The sequence below is a fragment of the Xiphias gladius genome, chromosome 20, assembly GCF_016859285.1.
Source record: "Xiphias gladius isolate SHS-SW01 ecotype Sanya breed wild chromosome 20, ASM1685928v1, whole genome shotgun sequence".
Lineage (NCBI taxonomy): Eukaryota > Metazoa > Chordata > Actinopteri > Istiophoriformes > Xiphiidae > Xiphias > Xiphias gladius.
This window is the reverse complement of record NC_053419.1, coordinates 12,736,968-12,758,990: the sequence shown is the minus strand read 5'-3', so window position 1 is coordinate 12,758,990 and position 22,023 is coordinate 12,736,968. Positions and strand designations below refer to the sequence as shown.

Here is a 22,023-nt window from a genome sequence, read left to right as displayed (position 1 = left end):
CATATCGATACTAAAGTAACACTTGATACAGGGTGACCTTCTGAAGGCTAACACTGTAAAAACCTTCAACAATTCACAGAAGAAAAGAAATTCTACAGGGGTTTTGGAGAGATACAGATGTCCTTCATGTCTTTCATGCTCTGTCTGGTTTCCCAGCCCGTGTGTATCTAATTCGTCACCTGTCCACCAGGTGTCCTCTGTCTGCTCTCGTTTTTTCACACCATTGCTCATTGCTACTCATCTGCTGCCCGCCTTCCCAGCTGCTATTCATCACCAAAAAGTGTCTTTGTGTATATAAAGAGGACAGTTTTTGTGCTTTGTTTCGCCAAATTCTGAGTGTTGCATAGCTGCTGTATTGTTCAAGCCATTCTTGGCCTCTTGTTTACAGAACAGGCTGTAGAGTGAGCTAGTGTCCTAAAGTCAACATCGCTAACACGTACAACAACAACACGTTGTTGTCGACTTCTTTGTCAAAGTCCGTTTCTACACACTGCAAAGTGGCAAAGTGCATGTGTGGAAAAACCAGGGCAGAAGCACGAAGCCTGCGGGAACATGCTGAAGGAGCAAACCGCACAAGGCCCAAGAAATAAACCTTAGATCTTGCTTTGGGTTTTCAGCTCTGTGCCACGTGTTCCCTCGCTATTAGTTCAGCGGAATAGTTTGACATTGTGGGAAACACTTTTTTGCTCTCTTGCCTAGAGTTAGATAAGAGCAACGTAAAAGCTTTAGAGGTGTTGGTAAGCAGATTTTGTGAACCTTTGGACAGAGGCAGGCTAGCTGTCTCCAGTCATTATTCTAAGGTAGCCACCTGGTGGTGGTAGCTTCGTGTTTAAATGACATATATGAGAGTGGTGTCAATCTTCTCGTCTAACTCGCAATAAGACAGCGAATAAGAATATTTCCCCCAAAATGCTGAACTATTCCTTTAAAGTGTTCAGATGGTCATGATATTACGGTCTTGGATTTAGAGACCCGAGTGCTGCATCAGACTTTTGAAGACAGGTACAAAAATTGGGATAATCTCAAAGCAACAGGGGCTGCTGCTAGAGAGATCCTATGACACCAAGCGAACTAAACTGAAGTGACAGTAGTTGGACATTTCACCCAAAAAAATCATGGCAGCGTTCCTGTCTGTCTGTGTCAGCATAAAAAGCAGTTCATAGAGGAGGCTGAATCTTCTCTTGGCATCACTGTATGTCACTGTGTAGCAGCAGACGAGCTCAGACGAGGAGCAGAAAACGGGATTTAGCACTTTTGAACGGTAATGCTTCGCCCAAAGTGAGCTAAGTAAATGCAGCAGTTTACACTTTGGTTTAACTGTGGCGTCCATAGATGAGCTTGGGGGGACCAGCTGCATGAGAATGTTTTACTCCTCACACTCAGTAAGTCAATCCTTTTCTCTCTTAAATCCGTCTGTAAAAACTGAACTTCAAGCGTGTGCCAGCTCCCGTGTTTGCATTTATAAGAAATGTGTGTGTGAAGTGGACCCAGTAGCCTGCAGGTGGTGTATGGGGTCAAGAATCGACACCTACCAAGAATGACTGAGGCATCAGGCTGTAGAGAACCTGTTTGTTTATGTTTTGTTTTTTTTAGTTTTTTTTACTGGAATAAGAACAAGCATATCTCACCTAACTGATCATTTCAAGTGATCGTTGGGATTCAAAAATGCAGGCTGCTGTCAGTAAATTGTTTCAGTGTGCAAGTAAAGATTACATAGCAGGAGTTATAACTTGCTTTTCTTTGTATGCCTCTTGTTTTTAATCAACGGAGGGTTTTGCTCCATGGTCCAACAGGACTTAACTAGTCTTGAATTAATTAATTAAAACAAAAAGAAAGCATGAAACGTTAAATGAGGTCCAACTCTTCCTTCCACCTTATATGAATGTGTATAACGAATCTGACTCCAGGTGAAGTACCTCTCTGGTGCATGGATGTGTGTTTTGCTGTGAACTCTGTGAGCTCTGCTCTCGTTCCTGTATGTTAGTGAATGACTGCAGCAGCATGGAGACGTGAGAAAACAGCGCTGGGTTTAGAAATCGAGGAACCTTTTTTTTTTTTTGCGCTCTTTTTTTCTCCCTTTAATCACGAACGCTCATTAACGTTACCTCTTCTAGATATTTGATCATAAGTAATGGCAGCCCGAGCTCCTACACTTTTGCTCCTGCTGTGCGGTCTGCGCGTTTCTCTGGCGGTTGATTGGGACTTTGTGGACACAAATTTTACCTACCTCGGTGATGCAATCGACTACAAGGATCCCTGTAAAGCTGGTACAGTGCATTTTACCTCCTCTGGGAATTTATTGATTTTTTTTTAATTTTTACATTTTTTTAATTTTTGTAGCATTTCCCGTTGGTGTATGCATGATGTATTTTGACCAATACCCATAGCCATTTACTCCCTAATCACTGTGAGCGAGGCTGAAAAAAGAGGCTAAAACCGTTAAAAGTTAAATAAAGCTCTTAATGATATAGATGTGAAGACAGTAGGCTTCAATGGAGGCAAATGCAAACACTTGCATGCAAAAAAAATAACCTCCATATTTTCATTTTATTGTTAATTAACAGTTACAGTTAATTGATGACTAATTGTTACTGACTCGAGAACATAGATAGGATAGTAAGTAAGTAAAAGTAGCCATACCACACAATAAAAAACACTCCTTCACCAGTAAAAGTCCTGAGTGGATAGTTTTAAGTCAAAAGTATAAGCAGCAAAATGTACTAAAGCAAGAGTTATATCATATTTTATAGACTCAGATCATATATTTTATATGTAAAATCTTGATATTCAAAGTGAGTATCAACTAAAGCTGTTAGTTAATACTCTGAGGCAAAGAACAAGTAGCTCAAAATTGTACTAATGTTTAGAATTTCAGCCTTCAGCAAACCGCTAGATCAGAACTAACCTGAAGACACTGTTTCCCTGACAGTAAAGTTATCATCGATAAAGGTAGATCAGATTGATGCAGAGCAGATCCAGTTTTAGCAGACTCATGACATGATGTTAACATGATGTACTGCAGAGAGCACCTGCATGAGATGTTATTCCAAAATCACTATTTCAGAGTCAAACTTGTACTTTCTTCAAATGTGACTGTGTTTAATTCTTTCCATGTGAATCTGTTTAGTCTTGGTTTAATAAGTAAAACAAACATATTGTAGCCATGGTTGGGACCGGTCGCCTGTGTTCAAGTCCTCTCAAGCGATTTTCAGGTTTTAAGCAGTGGTGGAATAAGTCGCAATAGCACACTATAAAAATACTCTTTTATAAGTAAAAGTCTTGCATTGATGAATTTACTTAAATAGAAGTAGAGCAGCAAGTATTAGCAGCAAAATGTGCTCAAAATATCAAAAGTAAAGTATGCATTAGGCAATAGATTTGCCCCTTTTATCAAGTTATATAATTAAATTATTATTACTATTGCATTAAGGTGCATTCTGCTATTCTTCTAACAGTTTAGTTGGTTTAGATGAAAATTATTTTAACTGTTGGGTAGTTTCATCTGCAGTAATTCATCATATTTTATGAGCTGATCCCATGTTTTGTATGTAAACTGTTGATCCTCAAAGTAACTAGTGACTGCAGCTGTCAAATACGTGCAGTGGAATAAAAAGTACAATATTTGTCTCTGAAATGTAGTGGAGTACAAGTGTAAAGTAGCTTAAAGTTAAAGTAGTCAAGTAAAGCACAAGTAACTCAAAATTATACTTAAGGACAGTACTTCAGTAAATGTACTTAGTGGCATTCCACTGCCCTTCCTAAGTTGAGGAGCTCATACGTAGAATATGTTTAAAGCAAGTCATGTTTATCATGTTAATAAAATAATAATAATCTAATTTATAAAAAACAAACACATTCAGTAAAACACACTGTATTGATAACATATATGCAGATATACAAGGTACTGTGAATATTTAAATATTGAATTATGAATAAAAGGTCCAATGTAAAAGAGTGTCTCTGATTGGTTGAATCCGTCTGCCTTGCCTTTGTAATGAGCCTTCTCAAGTGAAAAGACAAAATACAACATTTTTTTCCATCATCTAAAATACTAAACAGTTAGTTTGGTTATTAGGGGGCCTCCAGCTGGTGGGGGTTCCTTTTTCACTTGTGACTTCTGAAGCTACCACAACACACCGTTCTTCTTCTCTGAGGCAGTTGCCTGGAGACTGGAGGTCATTGAGGCTGTGCCAGCAGCGTCCTTGGCTGGACGCCGGTGAAATCCCTCTGGCTTCAGGGCATGGGGTGCACACTGCAGGGGTGACAGTCATTTACAGTCACCCTTTGCATGAGTGAATTCACTTCAAAGGCCGACACAGGGCCCGCTATGTCTTTTCATTTGGACTTTCAAAGGCTGTTACATCACCCGGTTAAATGAGGTATTTAACGGGAAAGACTCTGGGGAGCTGTTGTGCTTGACTAATACAATATGATATTTATGCAAGATGTATGTGTATTTAAATGATGGAAATAAAATAGCAGTCCCAAAGATGGGGAAGCAAGTTTCAGAAAGGATCTTTTGAAGCCTGGATGTGGGTTTATAACTCAGTGTCATTCAAGAAGCATCATCAAGACCCACATAAGAGGATGTGAAGTTAGCTACTGAAATTCTAAAGTCTCGTGAAAAAAATGTATTGACTTTGTATTTCAGGACAGAAGTTGAAGGGTTTTAGCAATCACTTCAACACAGTCTGCTGGAGCCAGCAAAGCAACTTCAGTCCAATTCGGTCATCCCTGCTTTTGGCATGTTTGAATCCTTACGATTGCAGATGATTGCCTTTCTTTTTCTGCCGATTCTCTGCTGCTGAGGTTGAATTATCTGTGATCTCATCAGTCCATTACTTTGCCTTATCAGGCATGTAAAGGTCTTTGCTCCAATGTTCATGACTCCTGGGTTAATCAGTTGCTGAACATTTAAGCAGGTGGCTGCTGGAAATGTACAACAGAATCACTGCACTTCAGCAAATCTCAAAGTTTTACTGTAGTGTCTTTGAATCAAATGTATGAAAAGGTACAAGCTTAGATACTAGTGTTAGACTAACAATGATGCCCCTTTTAACCTTGATGACAAATGTCTGTATTTAGGTGCATCTCCACTTTCTGACCAAGGCTACTACATTAAAACAGAATTATGAAAAAAAAAATGGTCTTAATTGAAAGTGAAGCATGGTAAAGAATGGGAGATGCTTTGCAGACATCATCCATGTGCCTGTATTCAGGAGCTGAGTTTGCTGATCAAACGGATGCATGGAGTCCTGTTCAGGACACGGATGTGCACTAACATAGACAGTAAAGCCTGCAGTATTTAGACGGAGAAAACGTTTAGAGATAAATTCTTTTAAAAATCAGTGGAAATGGAACAATGAACTACTCAAACAGCATTATTCTGTATGGTTAGCTACTTAGATGTGTTAATTTTGCATTCATGTACGGGTTTCAAATTCACCGTATGGAACACTAGGAGTTTGTTGATTGGTATTAATGGTTTGTAAAATTATATTTTATTTAAGTTTGGTTCACTTTTACTGTTTTGGTTTTGGGCTTGCAAAACACCATACCTAAAGGAACAGGGGATAGTGTATTTTGGGAAATAACGCGTTGCTTTCTTGCTAAAAATTAGATGAGAGGATTAATACCACTCTTATGTCTGCCCATTGAATATAAAGCTACAGCCAGTAGACAGTTAGCTTAACTTAGCATAAAGACTGGAAACAGGGAAACTGCTTGCCTGTCTCTGTCCAGACGCTGCACACATAATCCTCCGTAAAACCACAGCATGTTGTTTTTACACTTAGACTTGTACAAATAAACCAAATGAGAGATAACGTTTTAATAAGTGAGCTTTAGAGGTGCTATTAGGTGGATTGTTTTTTAGTTTTGGACAGAGCAAGACTAGCTTTTCTCCCGTTCCCAGTCTTTATGCTAAGCTAAGCTAAGCTAACCATCTGCTGGCTGTAGCGTCATATTTAGCGTACAGACATGAGAGCAGTATCCATCCCCTCATCTAACTCTTGGCAAGAGATCAAATTAGCGCATTTCTAAAAATGTCGAGCTTTTTTAAGCTCATTTTTTGCAGCAATGCATTGTAAAATTCTTGGGCACTTAATGTCACTCATACTCGTACTTTCCTGTATGTATAAATGTGTCAGTAGCAGAATGTAATAACATATAATTTAATTATTGACATTCATCTTGAGTTTTTTATTATTTTTTTTATTTTCAACATAACTTCAGCTTTATATATCTACGATTTATCTGTGTGTTCATCTGTCTGTCCCAGCTGCCTTTTTGGGAGATATTGCTCTGGATGAAGATGACCTCCGCATGTTCAAAGAGGCCCACAGCACTGATGATGAGCAGCACGCCATCCAGACCAACCAGACAGACTCTGGTATCAAAGCAAGAATGAGTTTATTAATCTGTGAATATTTTTGACGAGCTCTTGCTCTTCAAATTATAAGTTGAGAGCACATAAAGGCTTGGTAATCAATGCAGATTTCCCATTCACTTGTCACAGTTAACAGTTCCACCTCCAATGAGCGTGTCAGGAGTAAAACAGCTGCAGACAAAGAGAGTCTCCATCGTCTGAGGAGAGCGGCCACCTCCAGACCTGAGCGAGTGTGGCCGGACGGCATCATACCGTACGCAATCAGTGGGAATTTTAGTGGTGAGATCTTAATTAAAACAATGAATCTTTCATCCGTTCTTACAGAGGAGTTGTCAGCCGGCAGGTGCTTGTTGCCATGTGGTGGTTCTGACATCCTGAAGCTGTCACGATCTAATTCAGAGTTTCCTTTCAGGCAGTCAGCGAGCCATTTTCCGTCAGGCGATGCGTCACTGGGAGAAACACACTTGTGTAACATTCACTGAGAGGACGACTGAAGAAAGCTACATTGTTTTCACCTACCGGCCTTGTGGGTGAGTTTGGAGCCATTTTCAAATAGTTATTTTTCTTTTCTTTTTTCTTGCTAGGGTTACGTATTTATTAGTTTATTAATAGATTTGCACAGTGATGTCTCAGCCTACAGGACAGAATGATCATCTTCAAACTAAACTACATTTAAGGGACCATTAATTGCATTTTTAGCCAATTCAAGTAATACAAATTAAATATACTTTCTTCACAACTAACCATTTTGCAATCCATGCTGTTGTGTTTTAGAAATTTAAATGGATTTTTTGTTCTGATAGATATCAGTTGGTTTCCATTCAATCCTGTTTAATGTCAAAATCAATTATCAAACCCTATGAGCTTTCTTACATTCAGACTTTATGCTCCATCACAGTAACCAGCAAGTCTCATTCAATTTTTGTCACTGTTATGTTCTCCTCATGAGATGATGAGGAGCAGACTTTTCATATCAATCTGTGCTTAAACACAGTTAAAGCTACTATGATCAATACTTTTATACTAACAATGGATCAAATGAGTACATGCATGCAAAAGATGTCGCTCATACTGACAAATCCAGTGAGAATTATCACCTGACTCTGCAGCTCCCGTCAGCTCCACAGAGTGTTTTAGCATCTTTTAGCTCATTGCTTTTTTTTTTTTTTCCTGTTTTGTTTCACTCTCTCTGCAGCTGTTTACACCAAAAAAAAAAAAAAAAAAATCTCCAAAGATCTCAAACTGCATAAGCTGCAGTCAAAAATGATTAAGGAGCTTAAACATGCGAACACATCTTTATATACCCCTATATTCGCAGGCAGCAAAGAGTCAGTGTTTGTTCTGCTGGTGCTGCATGATGTGAACCTGATCCTTGTTGCCTTCTGCAGGTGTTGCTCCTACGTGGGGAGGAGAGGTGGTGGCCCTCAGGCCATCTCCATAGGGAAGAACTGCGATAAGTTTGGCATTGTGGTACATGAACTCGGCCATGTGATCGGCTTCTGGCATGAACACACGCGTCCGGACCGTGACGAGCATGTAAGCATCATCAGAGACAACATCCAGCCAGGTACTGATACTGCATGTGTGTTGACATGAATAAGTGTGAATGGATGTGTGTGTTCACTGACCCTCCAGATGTTTCTCTTTGCATTTAGTCCACTGACTGTCTGTATGTGAATAGGACAGGAGTATAACTTCCTAAAGATGGAACCAGGCGAGGTCGACTCACTTGGGGAAGTCTACGACTTTGGCAGCATCATGCATTATGCAAGGAATACATTTTCCAGGTTGGTGTATGATGCTTTGTTGTCCTTTACATTTTTCTAGCCTAAAGTTTAATTTTGTGTTAAAGGGACTGTAAGGATTTCGTCACTTTTATTTCCCTCTTGGGAGTTTCCTGAGAATGCACACTTTATTTTGAGCTCTACCCTGGTTCACATTAACAGGCCAGTAAACAGCTCCACTGGGGCAATTAATGGATAAATGCCTTGCTCAAGAGTCTAACTGTTGAGCACTGGTGATTCACTCTGTCCACCCCTTCTGTATATTTGAACTAGCAACATGCAGTGCACCAGCCTGCTTCTCTAACCTGGTCATTATCACCACCACCTTACCTCTGACATCCTTGATAAGTGGTTAAACTCTTGCATTTCTGAAATTTTGAGTTTGAAATGACCACACATTGCACCGAGAAGAGTTCTGACTTGTTAGTTGTACAGTATTTAATGCAGCATTTACAGACATCTGGAGAAGCCAACATCGAATCCAGCCCCAGCCGTATAAAATAATCTCCCTAACTGCCAGTAATATCATGCTGCATTATCAGCTGAGCTACTACACTGACCTGGTGTTTGTCCCTTTATTCAGCTCTGCTAAACAAGCTCCATAGGAAACCTCGGGTATTTGGTCCTTTATTGTCACAGAAATGGTTTCACACTAGTCCCCTTTTCATTTCTGTCTCGTGCATGTTGTTGCCCCGTTGCTTTTCTCTGTGCTTTGGTTTTTTACCTCCATCACCACTTTGCTGGTCTGGGTCATGGAGGCAAGCCAAGCTAAATAAAGGCCTGGCAGTTCAGGCTTTGTTGAACAATTTGGGCTGGAGTGGCCTTTTTCTCTGGCATTCAGGAGTGGGCTCCGCTGAGCCGGCTGGCACCGGCAAAAGGCCCCATTCAGAGCGCTCTGTTTGCACATGCCTGTCATTCATGGGTGCATCACCATGGGAACTGAGCAAGACTGAGCTCCAAACCCAGTGAGAGATTATCAGAATCAATAAAGTATCAAGGTGTCGGACAGGAGTCGGTTCTGAAAAAAATTCTTGCACTCTAATCAGTCTCTCCGTTTGAACTTTTAAAAAACATGTTTTCCTGCGTAGTTACAAGATGTTGTTCCTTATCAGGCTCTTCTGTGCTGTAATTCATTTTTGAATTGTTAGATGCTGTTCTCTGAGAAACTAATTGCTCATGTTTGTGATTTGTCTGAAACAGAGGAGTCTTCTTAGACACAATATTGCCCCGTTACGATGTCAATGGAGCTAGGCCACCTATTGGACAGAGGACCAGGCTTAGCAAAGGGGACATTGCACAAGCCCGCAAACTCTACAAATGTGCAAGTAAGATACATTTAATGTGTGGAAAATATAATCATCTAATGATCATATCTGTAAAATGGAATCACAGCGTTTTAGACTTTTAATCGTTTTCAAAGCCAATTATATTTTGCCTCATGAGTGAGAGTGTACTAACTAAAGCTAAACCCTCTAGTTGTAACATAGGGGGGAAAAAAGTTAAAAAACAGAGTAAAAGCTCTGTTCTTCATTCTGGGATTTGAATGTTATTTTTCTGGTGGTGACCATAGTATAGCCATGTTGATATTATGATGTGTTGTTGTGACAGAGTGTGGGGACAGCCTGCAGGAGAGTGCTGGAAACTTCTCCTCTCCTGGTTTCCCCAACGGGTATTCAGCATACGCTCACTGTATCTGGAGGATTTCCGTCACTCCTGGAGAGAAGGTGAACGACAACAAAAGAAGTTAAAGCGCTACCTCAGTTCAGGGTGGACAAAAAATACAGAATGACCAAAATGACTGTATGAATATCTTAACGGTTTAAACTTACGCATATTGTCTGAATCCTACATAACGCAGTTAAACTAAGAATGTTGTACCTACAAAAACTCATATCATCTAAGTAGTAGATGAGTCCAGAAGTCCTGAATCTTCCGCTGGACATAATGTAATTAAGTAGGACGAACGGGAACGAACCAGCGTGAAAAAGTACAAGACGATTAATTACCTCACTGAATTATTCAGTAATCAGCACGTGGCGAGCTCCATTACAGGTTGGAAGCATCAGAACATTTCTTGATGCCATAGTCACTCACTTGTAACCACCCAACCTCCAACTGTCTGTTCATCCCCGTGTGTCACTGTGCTTCTCCCAGATTGTTCTGAATTTTACATCCATGGACCTCTTCAGGAGTCACTTGTGTTGGTATGACCATGTGGAGGTCCGGGACGGGTTCTGGAGAAAAGCTCCACTGAAAGGTTTTTAACTTTAATTAACAATAGACCTCATCTCTCTCTCTCTCTCTCTCTCTCTCTCTCTCTCTCCCTCTCACTCTAATGAGTATCATCCAGAAACCCATCATTAACCCGCTACAGTTTCATACCTGTGTCGCATAACTCAGTACTGAGTGGTGGGAAATACTCACTGACAGGCAATGTCATCACTTCCTCGTGTACTTTGGCAGGCCGTTTTTGTGGAGACACACTTCCTGATCCAATCATCTCTACTGACAGTCAACTGTGGATTGAATTCAGAAGCAGCAGCAGCTGGGTGGGCAAAGGCTTTTCAGCTGTTTATGAAGGTACATCATCTACAATATGGTCATTTTAATATACACTTCATGTATGCTACATCCTCATGTGAATCATCAGCCATTTGATGCAGGTTTTTCCAGGTTTTTCCCATTTGATTTCACTGTGTAATGTGAACAACTCAAGGTAGAAATAGAGAAAGCGAGTCTCTGGTTCAAACAAAGCACCATTAATCTCACTTCTCACCTCCTGTGCAGCCATCTGTGGGGGAGAGGTGAAGCGGGACAGCGGCCAGATCCAGTCTCCCAATTATCCTGATGACTACCAGTCCAATAAAGCGTGTGTGTGGAAAATAACGGTAGCAGAGGGTTTCAATGTTGGCCTCTCGTTTCAGTCGTTTGAGGTAAAATCACCTTTATTCTTACTGGTCAAATTGGAAGAATTTGACCAAAAGCGCCTGTATTTGCATTTTATTTCATTGTGTTCGTTTATATTTCATCAATCCTTTTGAGAATGGGCTCACTGAACTTGCAAGATGATAACCTGTACCTTAGCCATTTCTAGAACCTCAAATTCCCTCAGGTACCTTGCAGCTTTTTTATTTTTCTGAGCTCTTGTTTTTGTTTCCAATGCCCAGACCTCCGAATGCAAGAAGAGTTTAGTTAAAACATAATAGACCTTGCTATTATCCGCTGTAATGTCTCTTTGCAGATTGAGAGACATGACAGCTGTGCCTACGACTACGTGGAGGTGAGGGATGGCAGTTCAGAGAGTAGCCCGCTGCTCGGCCATTTCTGTGGCTATGAAAAACCAGACGACATCCAAAGCAGCTCCAACCAGCTCTGGCTGAAGTTTGTATCTGACGGATCAGTCAACAAAGCTGGGTTTGCGGCCAACTTTTTCAAAGGTCAGTAGGTCTGTTTAGTTGCCTGCAATGAGACAGATGTTTTGTTAACACATTTAGCAGATGATGCTTTTGTCTAGCACAGAAAACCAATTCTGGCGATTTTTCATCTGTCAGAGATGGACGAGTGCTCCAGACCTGATAATGGTCACTGCGAGCAGCGCTGTCTGAACACACTGGGCAGCTACAGGTGTGCCTGCGACCCTGGATACGAGCTGGCAGCTGACAGACGCAGCTGTGAGAGTGAGTGCAGAGCACGACCCCACACACTAACATAATGCAAAGCTTGGAAACTAGTTAGAGCGCCAACTGGAGTCTGCTGCTGCCCTCACGAGGCACAGTCCTCTCACTGCAGCGTATATTCATCGCACCATTTTCATTATTCCCATCAATGCTCTGCTCACTCTTTTGCTGCCCGCCTGCTGCCACGCCCCTCAACAGCAGCTGTTCATGCAGCATTTCAAAAGCCCCACCTCTACCTCAGCATCCAAGTGTAGGCTCTAAGACCACATTCCCCTAGGAGAGAAGTTATTCAAATCACTCACCACTCCCTGCTGTGTGTTTTCTTGTAGGGAGCTATGAGGTCAGAGCAACACTGTACATACTCTGCATTCACATAATAATCCATTCCACATGAGGTGGCCGGCTGAAGTCACTTTATGACATGCAAAAATATATATATGATACTGTACATTGACACTGTTTCTCTGGGACCAAATAAGAAAAATAAACCAGAGGCTCAATGAGAAACTGAACTCAATGAGAAGGCCATGCAGGGCTGCAAACTGGAGTCGACATTTGTTCCAACTTTGAGTTCATTCATCCTCGGGCTCATCCAATGACTGAGCTAGGCCCAATCGACTGGCTCTGGATCAGCTGAATTTTGTTCCTGGCTACAACAAAAAAAAAAAAACCTCTCTGTCTTTTACCACAAGGGGGCACTGTTCCTTTACTGCAACTTCTCTGTGAGCCTTGACAGTCCCACACTTCAATCATCCAAACAGTATAAAATGAGAATTACATTTGTTCTCCAGCAGAATTTGGTACGTTCCCAGTTTCTATGGAGGGAATTAAAAATTTATCATGCAACCTCTTGATTTACAGGCTCTAATTAACGTGTAATTCCTATTACGATAATTTCACGTGGCTTTCACTTTTTTTCTTGACATTACTTTGTCTAACAAACCATAATTTAAGAGGTAATCTTTTTCTGCAGTTAAAGAACTCACACATTAATGCACTGGTCATGTAATTTATGATATGCAAGTGTTTTCATTTCAGACTTCTACCACTAAAGTCTGTGATTTACCCCACCAGCAGCTGCCTGTGGTGGGTTCATCACCAAGCTGAATGGCTCACTCACCACCCCCGGCTGGCCCAAAGAATACCCACCCAACAAGAACTGTGTGTGGCAGCTGGTGGCTCCCATTCAGTATCGCATCACTCTGGTGTTCGATTTGTTCGAGACCGAAGGGAATGATGTAAGTTAACGATCGTTTGAGATTCGTTTGTGCTGTTTTTCTGTTTATAGGTTGTATATCATTGTCTTTCTGCAGAAGTTTTATTAGATAACTTGCTAAAATTGTGACAATTTCACAAGCCAGTTCTTCTTTTGTCCGTGTTAGTAAGTAAAATCTTCTAGTGTTTACCATCAGGTGTGTAAATATGATTATGTGGAAGTGCGCAGTGGGATGAGTTCAGACTCAAAGCTTCATGGGAAGTTCTGTGGAGCAGAGAGACCCGAGGTCATCACCTCCCAAAACAACAACATGAGGATTGAGTTCAAGTCCGACAACACCGTGTCCAAGAGGGGCTTCAAGGCTCACTTTTTCTCTGGTATGTCTTGAAGAGTCAAGGATTTAGGAAGTTGTGAGGAACTGTTATTTAACACAGAATAATGTCCAGGTCTGGTAGACCTAGAAGGGCAACACCATCACCCTACTGCAGGATCAATGGAAGCAGCTATTTTCAGTTTCTGCCACAAGAATGAAAACAGTGTAGTTTGACTTAATGGGAAGCTTAGATTGAATTATACGCAACCTATCAGTTTGGTAGCATGCTTAATGTTGAAGTCAAATTAATTTCCTGTGTACTTTCACATTTTTAATCACATAAAGGTTATGCACTATTACATTTATTCTACACATTATTACATCTGCCAACTGTAGTGTTGTATTTTTTCTAATTGCAAAAAGATAAAGTTAATACAGAGAATGATCTGTGATGGCTATAAAATTAATTATATTTCTAGTCTATTAATTTCCCAAAGGTTTTTCACTCTGTTTCGGCCTTCCATCCAGACTGAACCAGCCCTTTTAAACTCAAAAATTTTGCTTTTCTAAAACAGTCTTCAGAATGGATACATTTGAAAATTCATTTTTATTGTGGGGACAGGGAAAACTGAGCTTTTCAAAAATACTTACATGAGAAACACCCAGGAGATGTTTGCTGAGATATGATCCAGGGTTGTTGGTGTTTCAGACAGCAGATTCTTCCTCCGTGAAGAATACAGAAAACCTTTGTGCCTGCGCTTAGCAGCTGCTCCTAAAATGCCTGAAATGTTAACTCAATATGTTCTGCGTGTTTTCTGCAGCCTACTGTGATAGATTCACATGTTGTGCAAAGTGGCTCTGAATTAAAATTGTTTAAATGTCAACAGATATCGATGAGTGCTCCAAAGACAATGGAGGCTGCCAGCATGAATGTGTTAACACCTTCGGAAGCTACAGCTGTCAGTGTCGCAGCGGCTTCATGCTGCACGATAATAAGCACGACTGCAAGGAAGGTATAGTATGTGTTTCTGCTGTCCCTCATCTGCACGATTTAAAGGGTCAGTTCACCTAGTTCTGAAAAGAAAATTACAAATTTTCATCCAGTCCTTTGAGCTGATCACTTTGGCCTTTTTTGTCACCTCGTGAAAATCATCTGATTCCAGCTGGGGCCATTCGGGGCTGAGTATCTAGCCCTGAGGGGACAGAAGGCGGAGCAGAGAGTCCATGCTTTCTCACATATGGCCACATTACTCGAGATCATACTGTTTATATGCACATATTGTCTTGTTAATAATTCCACAACACCTAAGACATCACTGTTTGAAGGTCTTCATTGAAACTATTAATAGCTACAGTTCTTTTTATGATGCCTTTTCCAAGGAAAATACCTAAGAGGAACCTGCGTTGAAGACAGGGAAATTATGTGAGCGCTCAGCGATGCAGCCTTCACTGCTTTGCTCTGATATGTTTTGTTTTTCAGCCGGTTGTGATAATGTTGTAAACAGTGTGTCAGGCATAATCAGCAGCCCCAACTGGCCTGACAAGTATCCCAGCAAAAAGGCCTGCACCTGGTCTCTGTCCACAACCCCGGGCCATCGAATCAAACTTGTATGTCGATGGATTTATTTGAACAATTATGTTATGATCCAAATTAAAGACAAAGCAATCAGCCACTTATCACCGTCACTCTTTGCTTTTTAAAATGACTGTCAGGTTTTCAATGAGATCGACATGGAGGCTCATCTGGAGTGTGCTTACGACCATCTGGAGATTTACGACGGGCGAGATGTCCGTGCCCTGAGCCTAGGACGCTTCTGTGGCACCAAGAAGCCTTCTCCAGTCCTTTCTAGTGGCAACAAAATGTTCCTGCGTTTTTTCTCTGACAACTCAGTGCAGAAGAGGGGCTTTGAAGTTTCATACAGAGCAGGTGAGAAAAGCAGCTGTAAAGTTACTGTCCTGCTCTGAAAAAATAAATATATTAAAATGGTTCTTTGGAGAAATAATAGAGCAAAAACCTGGCATTTCAACTATGGGTTTGTTTTCCGTTGTGTTTAGAAAGCTGCATTCTTTCCTCACTTTTACGAGTTCCTTTTTTTGACCTTCTAATTTTGTGGTGGTGTATTCCCAGAATGTGGAGGAAGCCTTAAAGCCGAGGTCAGGACAAAAGATCTGTACTCTCATGCACAGTTTGGAGATAACAACTACCCTGGTGGCTCTGACTGTCTGTGGGTGGTCTCTGCTGAGAAGGGCTATGGAGTGGAGATCATCTTCCAAGTGTTTGAGATAGAGGAGGAGACAGACTGCGGGTATGATTACGTGGAGCTGTATGACGGCTCCGACATCAAGTCTCCGAGGCTGGGACGATATTGTGGATCTGGGGTAAGGCTAAAAATATCAGTCTTCTGTACTAAACGCCACTTAAACAAAAAAATTTTGCTTCAAAAACCCTCTGTTTTTGTCTGCATCTGTCTCTCCTCCTCAGGCTCCAGAAGAGGTCTACTCAGCTGGAGACGCCATAGTTTTAAAGTTTCACTCAGATGACAGCATCAGTAAAAAAGGTTTTCACTTACGCTACACAAGCACAAAGTTCCAGGACACATTACATGCAAGCAAGTGACTCTTTAAACAAATCCCAACCCAAAATGGAGACTTCACCCCTAACATTTGGTCGTACACACCCTTTTCCAGAAGAGGAGTGAATGCGTGGATTGGCCACAAACACCAACACACATACTTTACAGTCACATCTGCTACAAAAAGTGGAGCCATGCAGAGAAATTACATCTTTACTCTTCCTCATTATATAGCTATATAGGATGAAAGGCAAGGACTAGTTTGAAGTGATTATTTTGAGTAATTTCAGTCACAGCGCCTATAATGAGCTGATGATGTCATAACCGTGTGCTAAGATATAAAATGTATATATTGTGAAATAGTTTGCCTTGTTTTTTAATCATGACATCAACTGTCACTTTTTACTGTCTGAAAGGTTTATCACTTCTGATGAATGTAATGAACTTTGTTGTATTATATGACTTTACAAATGCATATAATGATAATTATGGAAGAAAAATCTGATGTGTTGAAAGCTCAAGTTTAACTGTTATTTAATTTTTTCTGACCTGCCTTTGCTTTACTTTAGTTTTTGAATGTCCTTGAAGTACATTAATATTCCTCCACAGTATATTTGAGTTCCATTTCCATTTCCCTGACAATATTTTGTATTTTTTTAAGCCACTTCCTCTGACTGGTGTTTCTGTGCATCAAATTCTCATGCAACACACTATGATAATGGTTGAAAAATAGCACCTCATTCTTCAATCCATTCAATATTTTGCCTTTACATCTCTACTACTACTTCTCATCTATATCAACCCCAAAGAGCAACTTAAACACCAGCTGAAAATCTTATTTTGGGTTATCTCTGTTTAATTTCTTAACTTGCTGCTGTGATGTAGAGGTGTACTCCAGGGTGTGTGAGTGCACCATGACATCACTTTGGGGTGTGGTTACAGGTGCCAGATATCACGCGTCTTACACACCTAGCCACACCCATCGGTAGTGGGCGTGCTCAAGGGAGAAACTTTAAACCAGAATGGACTGTGAAACTCTGCTTTTCAGCCTGGTATTAAAGGTGCCCTGTGAAGTTTCTTGTAAACAAACAAAGCTTTGTTCACCTTCAGTGTAACTCTCCAAAACGAATTGTGTGTAACCTATAAGTCTGACAAATGTGCTCAGTGTATTTTTGTTCCTCATAAAGCACTTGAAATTTTGAACTTTTAAAATAAGGCAATGTTTAGATCCATGTTTACTAGCTCGGAGTCTTCCTCATTGAATTTGTTGATGCAAAACATTTCAGCATTTCATTGAATGTTACTGCCACCAGGTCTCAATCAGTGGAACAGCATGAAACTAACCATGCGTGTGCATCCACTTGTAAGAACGATACAAACAAAACGGGGACCCACTCATAAAAACATTGCTCCATAGTGCTGCTAGTAAAACTCCACGGGGTACCTTTAATTTCCCCTTAAACAATGGCAAATAGTGCTTCAACATATACAGTATGTAATGAAATGACAGTGATGTTTTATTTATTTTAGAGCTGGAATAAGAAGCACACTTTGGCAAATAATTTTCAAGAAATACTTTTATTAAAATGTTACCCCTGTAATTCTGTGGGGTATTGGGTGCCTCTTAACATGCATCCGGTTTTGGATCAACAGCTGGGTAAGGGTAAACAGCTGGTACACGAAATTCAGCTAGCACAGAAAGTACAAGGTAAATATCCAAAATTATAACCATTTGTTCACATAAAAAGTCCATTAAATTCAAGTCGCTTTTAGGTATGTCTTATTACCTGCTTCTACCAGCTCTAATCAAAAACCACAAAAGTTTCCCAAAGCTCCCGTATGCACCAAATAAATCATTAGTATGATATGACACAACATATTATCAACAAATACATGTACATTTTTTTCAAAATGTAAAAACAAATCACAGTATTAAATACTTAAGATGTTTACATGAATGTATTAGTGTATCATGCAAAAAACATAGTTTTGAATTATAAAAGCAACCATTTAATCTCACAACAGTCAGGTAACCAGACAGTTTCACATTCTTCACTGAAGCACAGCTTCTCTGAAATGAAATGTGTGGCAGTAGATCCAGTCTACATATTGAACAATGTGTTACAAAAAATGTTTCCTAAGATGTGCTTCTGTTGGACAGATAGGTCTTATATCAAGTGTTTATTGCACCAATACGAATACATTGTTGTATCTCATTCTGTACACTATAAAGTATGTTTTCTCTTTTTCTGATATGCATTTTGATTTCATGCTTGTTTGGTAACGTTTTTTAACTTTTTACCCTTTTTTTTTTAACCATTTTTCCTAGTTTTTTAAATCTTTGGCAAGAAAACTTTGAGAGGCTCATTTTCATGCACTTTATCCAGGAAGCCCAGGTTGAAGTAAGGGTACAGCGTCTCGATGAAGGTCTCCCTGAAGGTGTAGAGATGTGTCATGCTCTCTGCATTATAAAAGGACACCAGGCCCCTCTTGTAGTCCAGGTACACTCCGATCCTAGCCAGTGGCTCCTCCAGGGACAGGACAGTTGGAGGGGAGGTGCCAGCCATGTACTGTATCCCATAAGAGAGGGAGAGAGTCCAGAAGCCGTTGGCTGGGAGAGCTTTGATGACGCCCTTTCTGGGCACCGACTCCCGAGCTACCCCCACAGTCCAGACTGTGCTGCTGTAGACTTCAATCTCCCAGTAGTGGCGTCCGTGGGTGAAGCCCTGGCTTCCGAGCAGTGACAGGGCAGCGTTAAACCTGTAGGGGTTGTCCTGCACTGTGTGGTTAAAGGTCTGGTAGCGAACACAGGTGAGGGAGGAGGTCAGGCTGAGCCAAGGGTTGGCTGTGCTGGAGTTAAATGTGATGGCTGCTGGAACTAAAAACAGGAAAATTATAAGATAGTAAAAGATTTACAAGATTCTTCAATAACGTGTTCATACTTAGATTATCAGTGTTGGTCTCTGTGTAATTCAGTGTCTGTAGATGACATTTGCAAAGGGAGATGGGACCAATTGAAGTACCTGGGTAAATGCTTCCTTTCATGGATTTCCACACTCTGTACTGCAAGGGTCCTGCAAACCGGCCCTCACACAGACTAGGCGGTGTAAACGCAGGTTTCTCAAACTTCAGCGATGGCCTGCCAACAAAAGCACAGTCCAAACAATGAACACACAGAATTAAAACAAAACCGATCCAAGATAAAATAGTGAAACGTTTCCCATGCTCACCTCTGGAGCAGGACTTTGATGCTCTGAAATGGGACACAGGAATAAACACAGGAAAGGAAAGACAGAGACTGGCGATTAGTTTTGTTGTAACTGAAAGAAGAGAAAGCTTTTTCCACATTACATCAATGTCTGAGCTCACGCTATCCCACCCTGTGGGATCTCCCTGTGGCTGGGGAAAGTCCCACAGCTGTGGCCAGAGAATGGCCCTAAATGCCTAGACTAAACTCCTTATCCTCCAGATCAACGAGTGAGGTCACTAGCCTACATCCTGTCTGTGCTCACTGTGAGCAAGTCTTTTGTTATTAGGAAAGTAGCAATAATTCAAACTTTGCTTCTAAAAAACCTGCAAACTGACATGATCAACATGTTTATGGCCTTTTAGAATAGTGTGTAACATTAAACAGGAAAGCCAAAATGGTCACACACCACTTAAATCTTGAATATTGGAGCCTTTTTAACATTTTGGCAGAGAAAGCCTGAAACAGCCTTGAACAATGTATAAAGCTAACTAAACCAACACTTTACCTCTTTACCTCTTCTTGCTTCGTTGTAATATAAATGGTTTTGGAAACAAAAGAAAATCTGAACTCAAGAGCTCAGCATTTCTCATCTAAATCATCCCTAAAGCTGACTCATCATGCTGTTAATAACTTCCAGATGGACTGTATTCCTGGTGTGTGAAGTTCATATTAGCTGAACTCACTCGCAGCAGAGTGAAGGGGTCCTGCTCTTTCAGCTTGTCCTCTATCTCGTGGACAGCTCTCTGCAGACGGGAGATCTCCACACACAGCAGGGCCTTGTGCTCGTCCAGGCGGATCAGCTCTCTCCGCTCCTCCGTCTTCAGCTTCACCTGCAGCAGCTTTTCCTCCTGGTACAGGAACTGGTGCAGGTCGCTGAACTGGGCCTCAATGCGCTGCTTGAGGTCGGCGGTGTGCTCCTAAATGGGTGAAAGTTGATGTCAGTGGGAGCAACCACTGTGTGTAATCAGTGAAAGCCTGAAATATTTTTACTCTCACATTCAGATTTGAAAAACAAAAAGTGTTAGGTAATAAAAGTCAGTCCCACTTATTTTCAAGTAAAAATTCTTGTACAAACAAATGCTTATAACTTGAGACAAGACCAAATGAGGCAGAACACTCCTTCAGTTCAGCGTGTGTTGGAAATAAGAGAGATTATAACACTATTTTTACAGAGGTAGTCATTTCTTTCATCATTAGCTTGGACAAACTGAACATTTATGGGGGTGCAGGCAATGCATAGCAGTGTGTGCGTACTGATATATATCCTGAAATCTTTGTTTTGGAAGCGTTTCTTCTCACCTTAAGGTTTTTAACCTCGTCTTCAGCTTCTCTGTCACACTGCAGCGCTGTGTTGAGCTCAGCTTTGAGGGAATCCATTGAGCTGTTCAGAGACGCCTGACAGGACAGAGACACAACATCCCTGCCTGCTGAACTGAGAACTCAATTCACATTCACTGTCAACGTACCAGTTGTTTTTTTTTGTTTGTTTTCTTTGTTGGAGCAAAATAAAATAAAAAACAGATGCAGATAAAACCCATACACATAAGAAATATTCATTAGCACCGGTGTTCCCTTTAAACTTAATGCCCATATACAGAAAACAATGGCAGAGCAGTGACTGATCTTTCAGCAAACTATAGCAAAGTAGTAGACACTCTAGCATTTACATCCTCAAAATATTCACCGGCGTCTATTTTTAAACACTAAAAAAAGGAACGTTCAATTTTCTTAAATTGTCACTGGTGTCATTCTACAGTGTAGAAAGAATGTAGCAAAAGTAAGTTGTGATCATTACAGGCAAGCCTACCAATGGACAGAGAGAAGACAAAGACCATAATTAATATGATGCACTGATAGATGCACTAATGAGGACTTCCTTAGAGGCATGCTTATGTATGGACACAGAAATCATTAAATCTCCAGGTATCGTTACTGCTAAGTGCATCTTAAGTACTGCGTAAGTCAAAGTTAACTCACCCTGTACTTCTGTTCAGCCTCCTGCACACACACCATGGTATGATTTCTGTGCTCCTGGGAGACACCACACACCAGACACACCAGCTCCTGGTCCTCCTCACAGTACAGCTTCAGCTCCTCTCTGTGTCTGCTGCAGTGGGGGGCCGGAGCAGGAGCCCTCTCTGCCACCCCAACATCTGCCAGGCGGGCTCCAGTCCCACTCTCCTCCAGACCCTGACAGTAGCTCTCCACTATGTTGGCAACAATGCGGTTGGGCCTGTAGCTCTGTCCGGGGTACACCTTCCTGCACTGAGGGCAGGAGCCGGTGCCCCCCTGCCCAGGGCCCCGGGGACCGGTCCAGTAGCCCTCAATGCACCCCTGGCAGAAGGTATGGTCGCAGGGCAAGGACACCGGCTGCTTGAAAAGATCCAAGCAGATGGAACAGGTCAGGTCTCTGCTGATTCTGTGAGCTGAGCTTTTGGTCACTTGGCCACCTATGGGAGGCTGTCGCAGCTTTTCCATCGCTGTTTGCACAGCAAAGTCTCCTTCCTTTGGCATCCAACTTTTCTTGTCAGGCTTTATCCCCTGGTTTAGTTTTTCCAAGTTCTGCAGATAAACTGACTGGATTTTCTTTACTTCTTTCTGATTCTTGCTCATTCCTTTGCCTTAATTGTTTTCCTTTGTTCTGACTGTACAGCTGGACCTCAACGTCCTTCCTCTCCTGCAGAGTGTAGCTGCTCTTGTTGGCCTCCAGTCTTCCTGTTGACTGTGGGGAAATGGAGGGGGTGGTGCAAAAGCTGCCTCAGCCTCTCACATCCTCAGCAGATAGTGAGTGGATCTCAATGGGCCTCCCTTTTCCCTCCAGA

The 22,023-nt window shown here is 41.4% G+C and overlaps 2 protein-coding genes across 2 annotated transcripts; one reads left to right on the top strand and one right to left on the bottom strand.

Moving 5' to 3' along the window:
- The first annotated feature begins 2,131 nt into the window (after window positions 1-2,131).
- Window positions 2,132-15,995, top strand: LOC120806693 (bone morphogenetic protein 1-like). The gene is made up of 20 exons (XM_040158069.1): window positions 2,132-2,267; window positions 6,281-6,391; window positions 6,518-6,667; window positions 6,801-6,918; window positions 7,777-7,955; window positions 8,070-8,175; window positions 9,373-9,497; window positions 9,781-9,896; window positions 10,327-10,429; window positions 10,636-10,752; window positions 10,960-11,105; window positions 11,414-11,609; window positions 11,724-11,849; window positions 12,924-13,087; window positions 13,262-13,442; window positions 14,266-14,391; window positions 14,859-14,986; window positions 15,092-15,305; window positions 15,507-15,757; window positions 15,861-15,995. The coding sequence occupies exons 1-20, from the start codon at window positions 2,132-2,134 to the stop codon at window positions 15,993-15,995; spliced, it is 2,928 nt and encodes a 975-aa protein (XP_040014003.1).
- Window positions 15,996-18,252: 2,257 nt separating this feature from the next.
- trim69 (tripartite motif containing 69) lies at window positions 18,253-21,959 on the bottom strand. The gene is made up of 6 exons (XM_040156827.1): window positions 21,179-21,959; window positions 20,501-20,596; window positions 19,885-20,118; window positions 19,182-19,204; window positions 18,975-19,090; window positions 18,253-18,829 (listed from the first exon to the last, which is right to left on the bottom strand). Exons 1-6 carry the CDS (start codon window positions 21,812-21,814, stop codon window positions 18,285-18,287), a joined length of 1,650 nt encoding a protein of 549 aa, XP_040012761.1. The 5' UTR covers window positions 21,815-21,959; the 3' UTR covers window positions 18,253-18,284.
- Window positions 21,960-22,023: the final 64 nt, after the last annotated feature.

Coding starts and splice junctions, on each gene's coding strand:
- LOC120806693 (XM_040158069.1), top strand. CDS start 2,132: ATGGCAGCCCGAGCTCCTACACTTTTGCTCCTGCTGTGCGGTCTGCGC. Junction 7,956..8,069: donor CAGAGACAACATCCAGCCAG/GTACTGATACTG, acceptor GTATGTGAATAG/GACAGGAGTATAACTTCCTA. Junction 9,897..10,326: donor CCGTCACTCCTGGAGAGAAG/GTGAACGACAAC, acceptor TGCTTCTCCCAG/ATTGTTCTGAATTTTACATC.
- trim69 (XM_040156827.1), bottom strand. CDS start 21,814: ATGAGCAAGAATCAGAAAGAAGTAAAGAAAATCCAGTCAGTTTATCTG. Junction 19,205..19,884: donor ACCCCTTCACTCTGCTGCGA/GTGAGTTCAGCT, acceptor GTCCCATTTCAG/AGCATCAAAGTCCTGCTCCA. Junction 18,830..18,974: donor GAAAGGAAGCATTTACCCAG/GTACTTCAATTG, acceptor TCCTGTTTTTAG/TTCCAGCAGCCATCACATTT.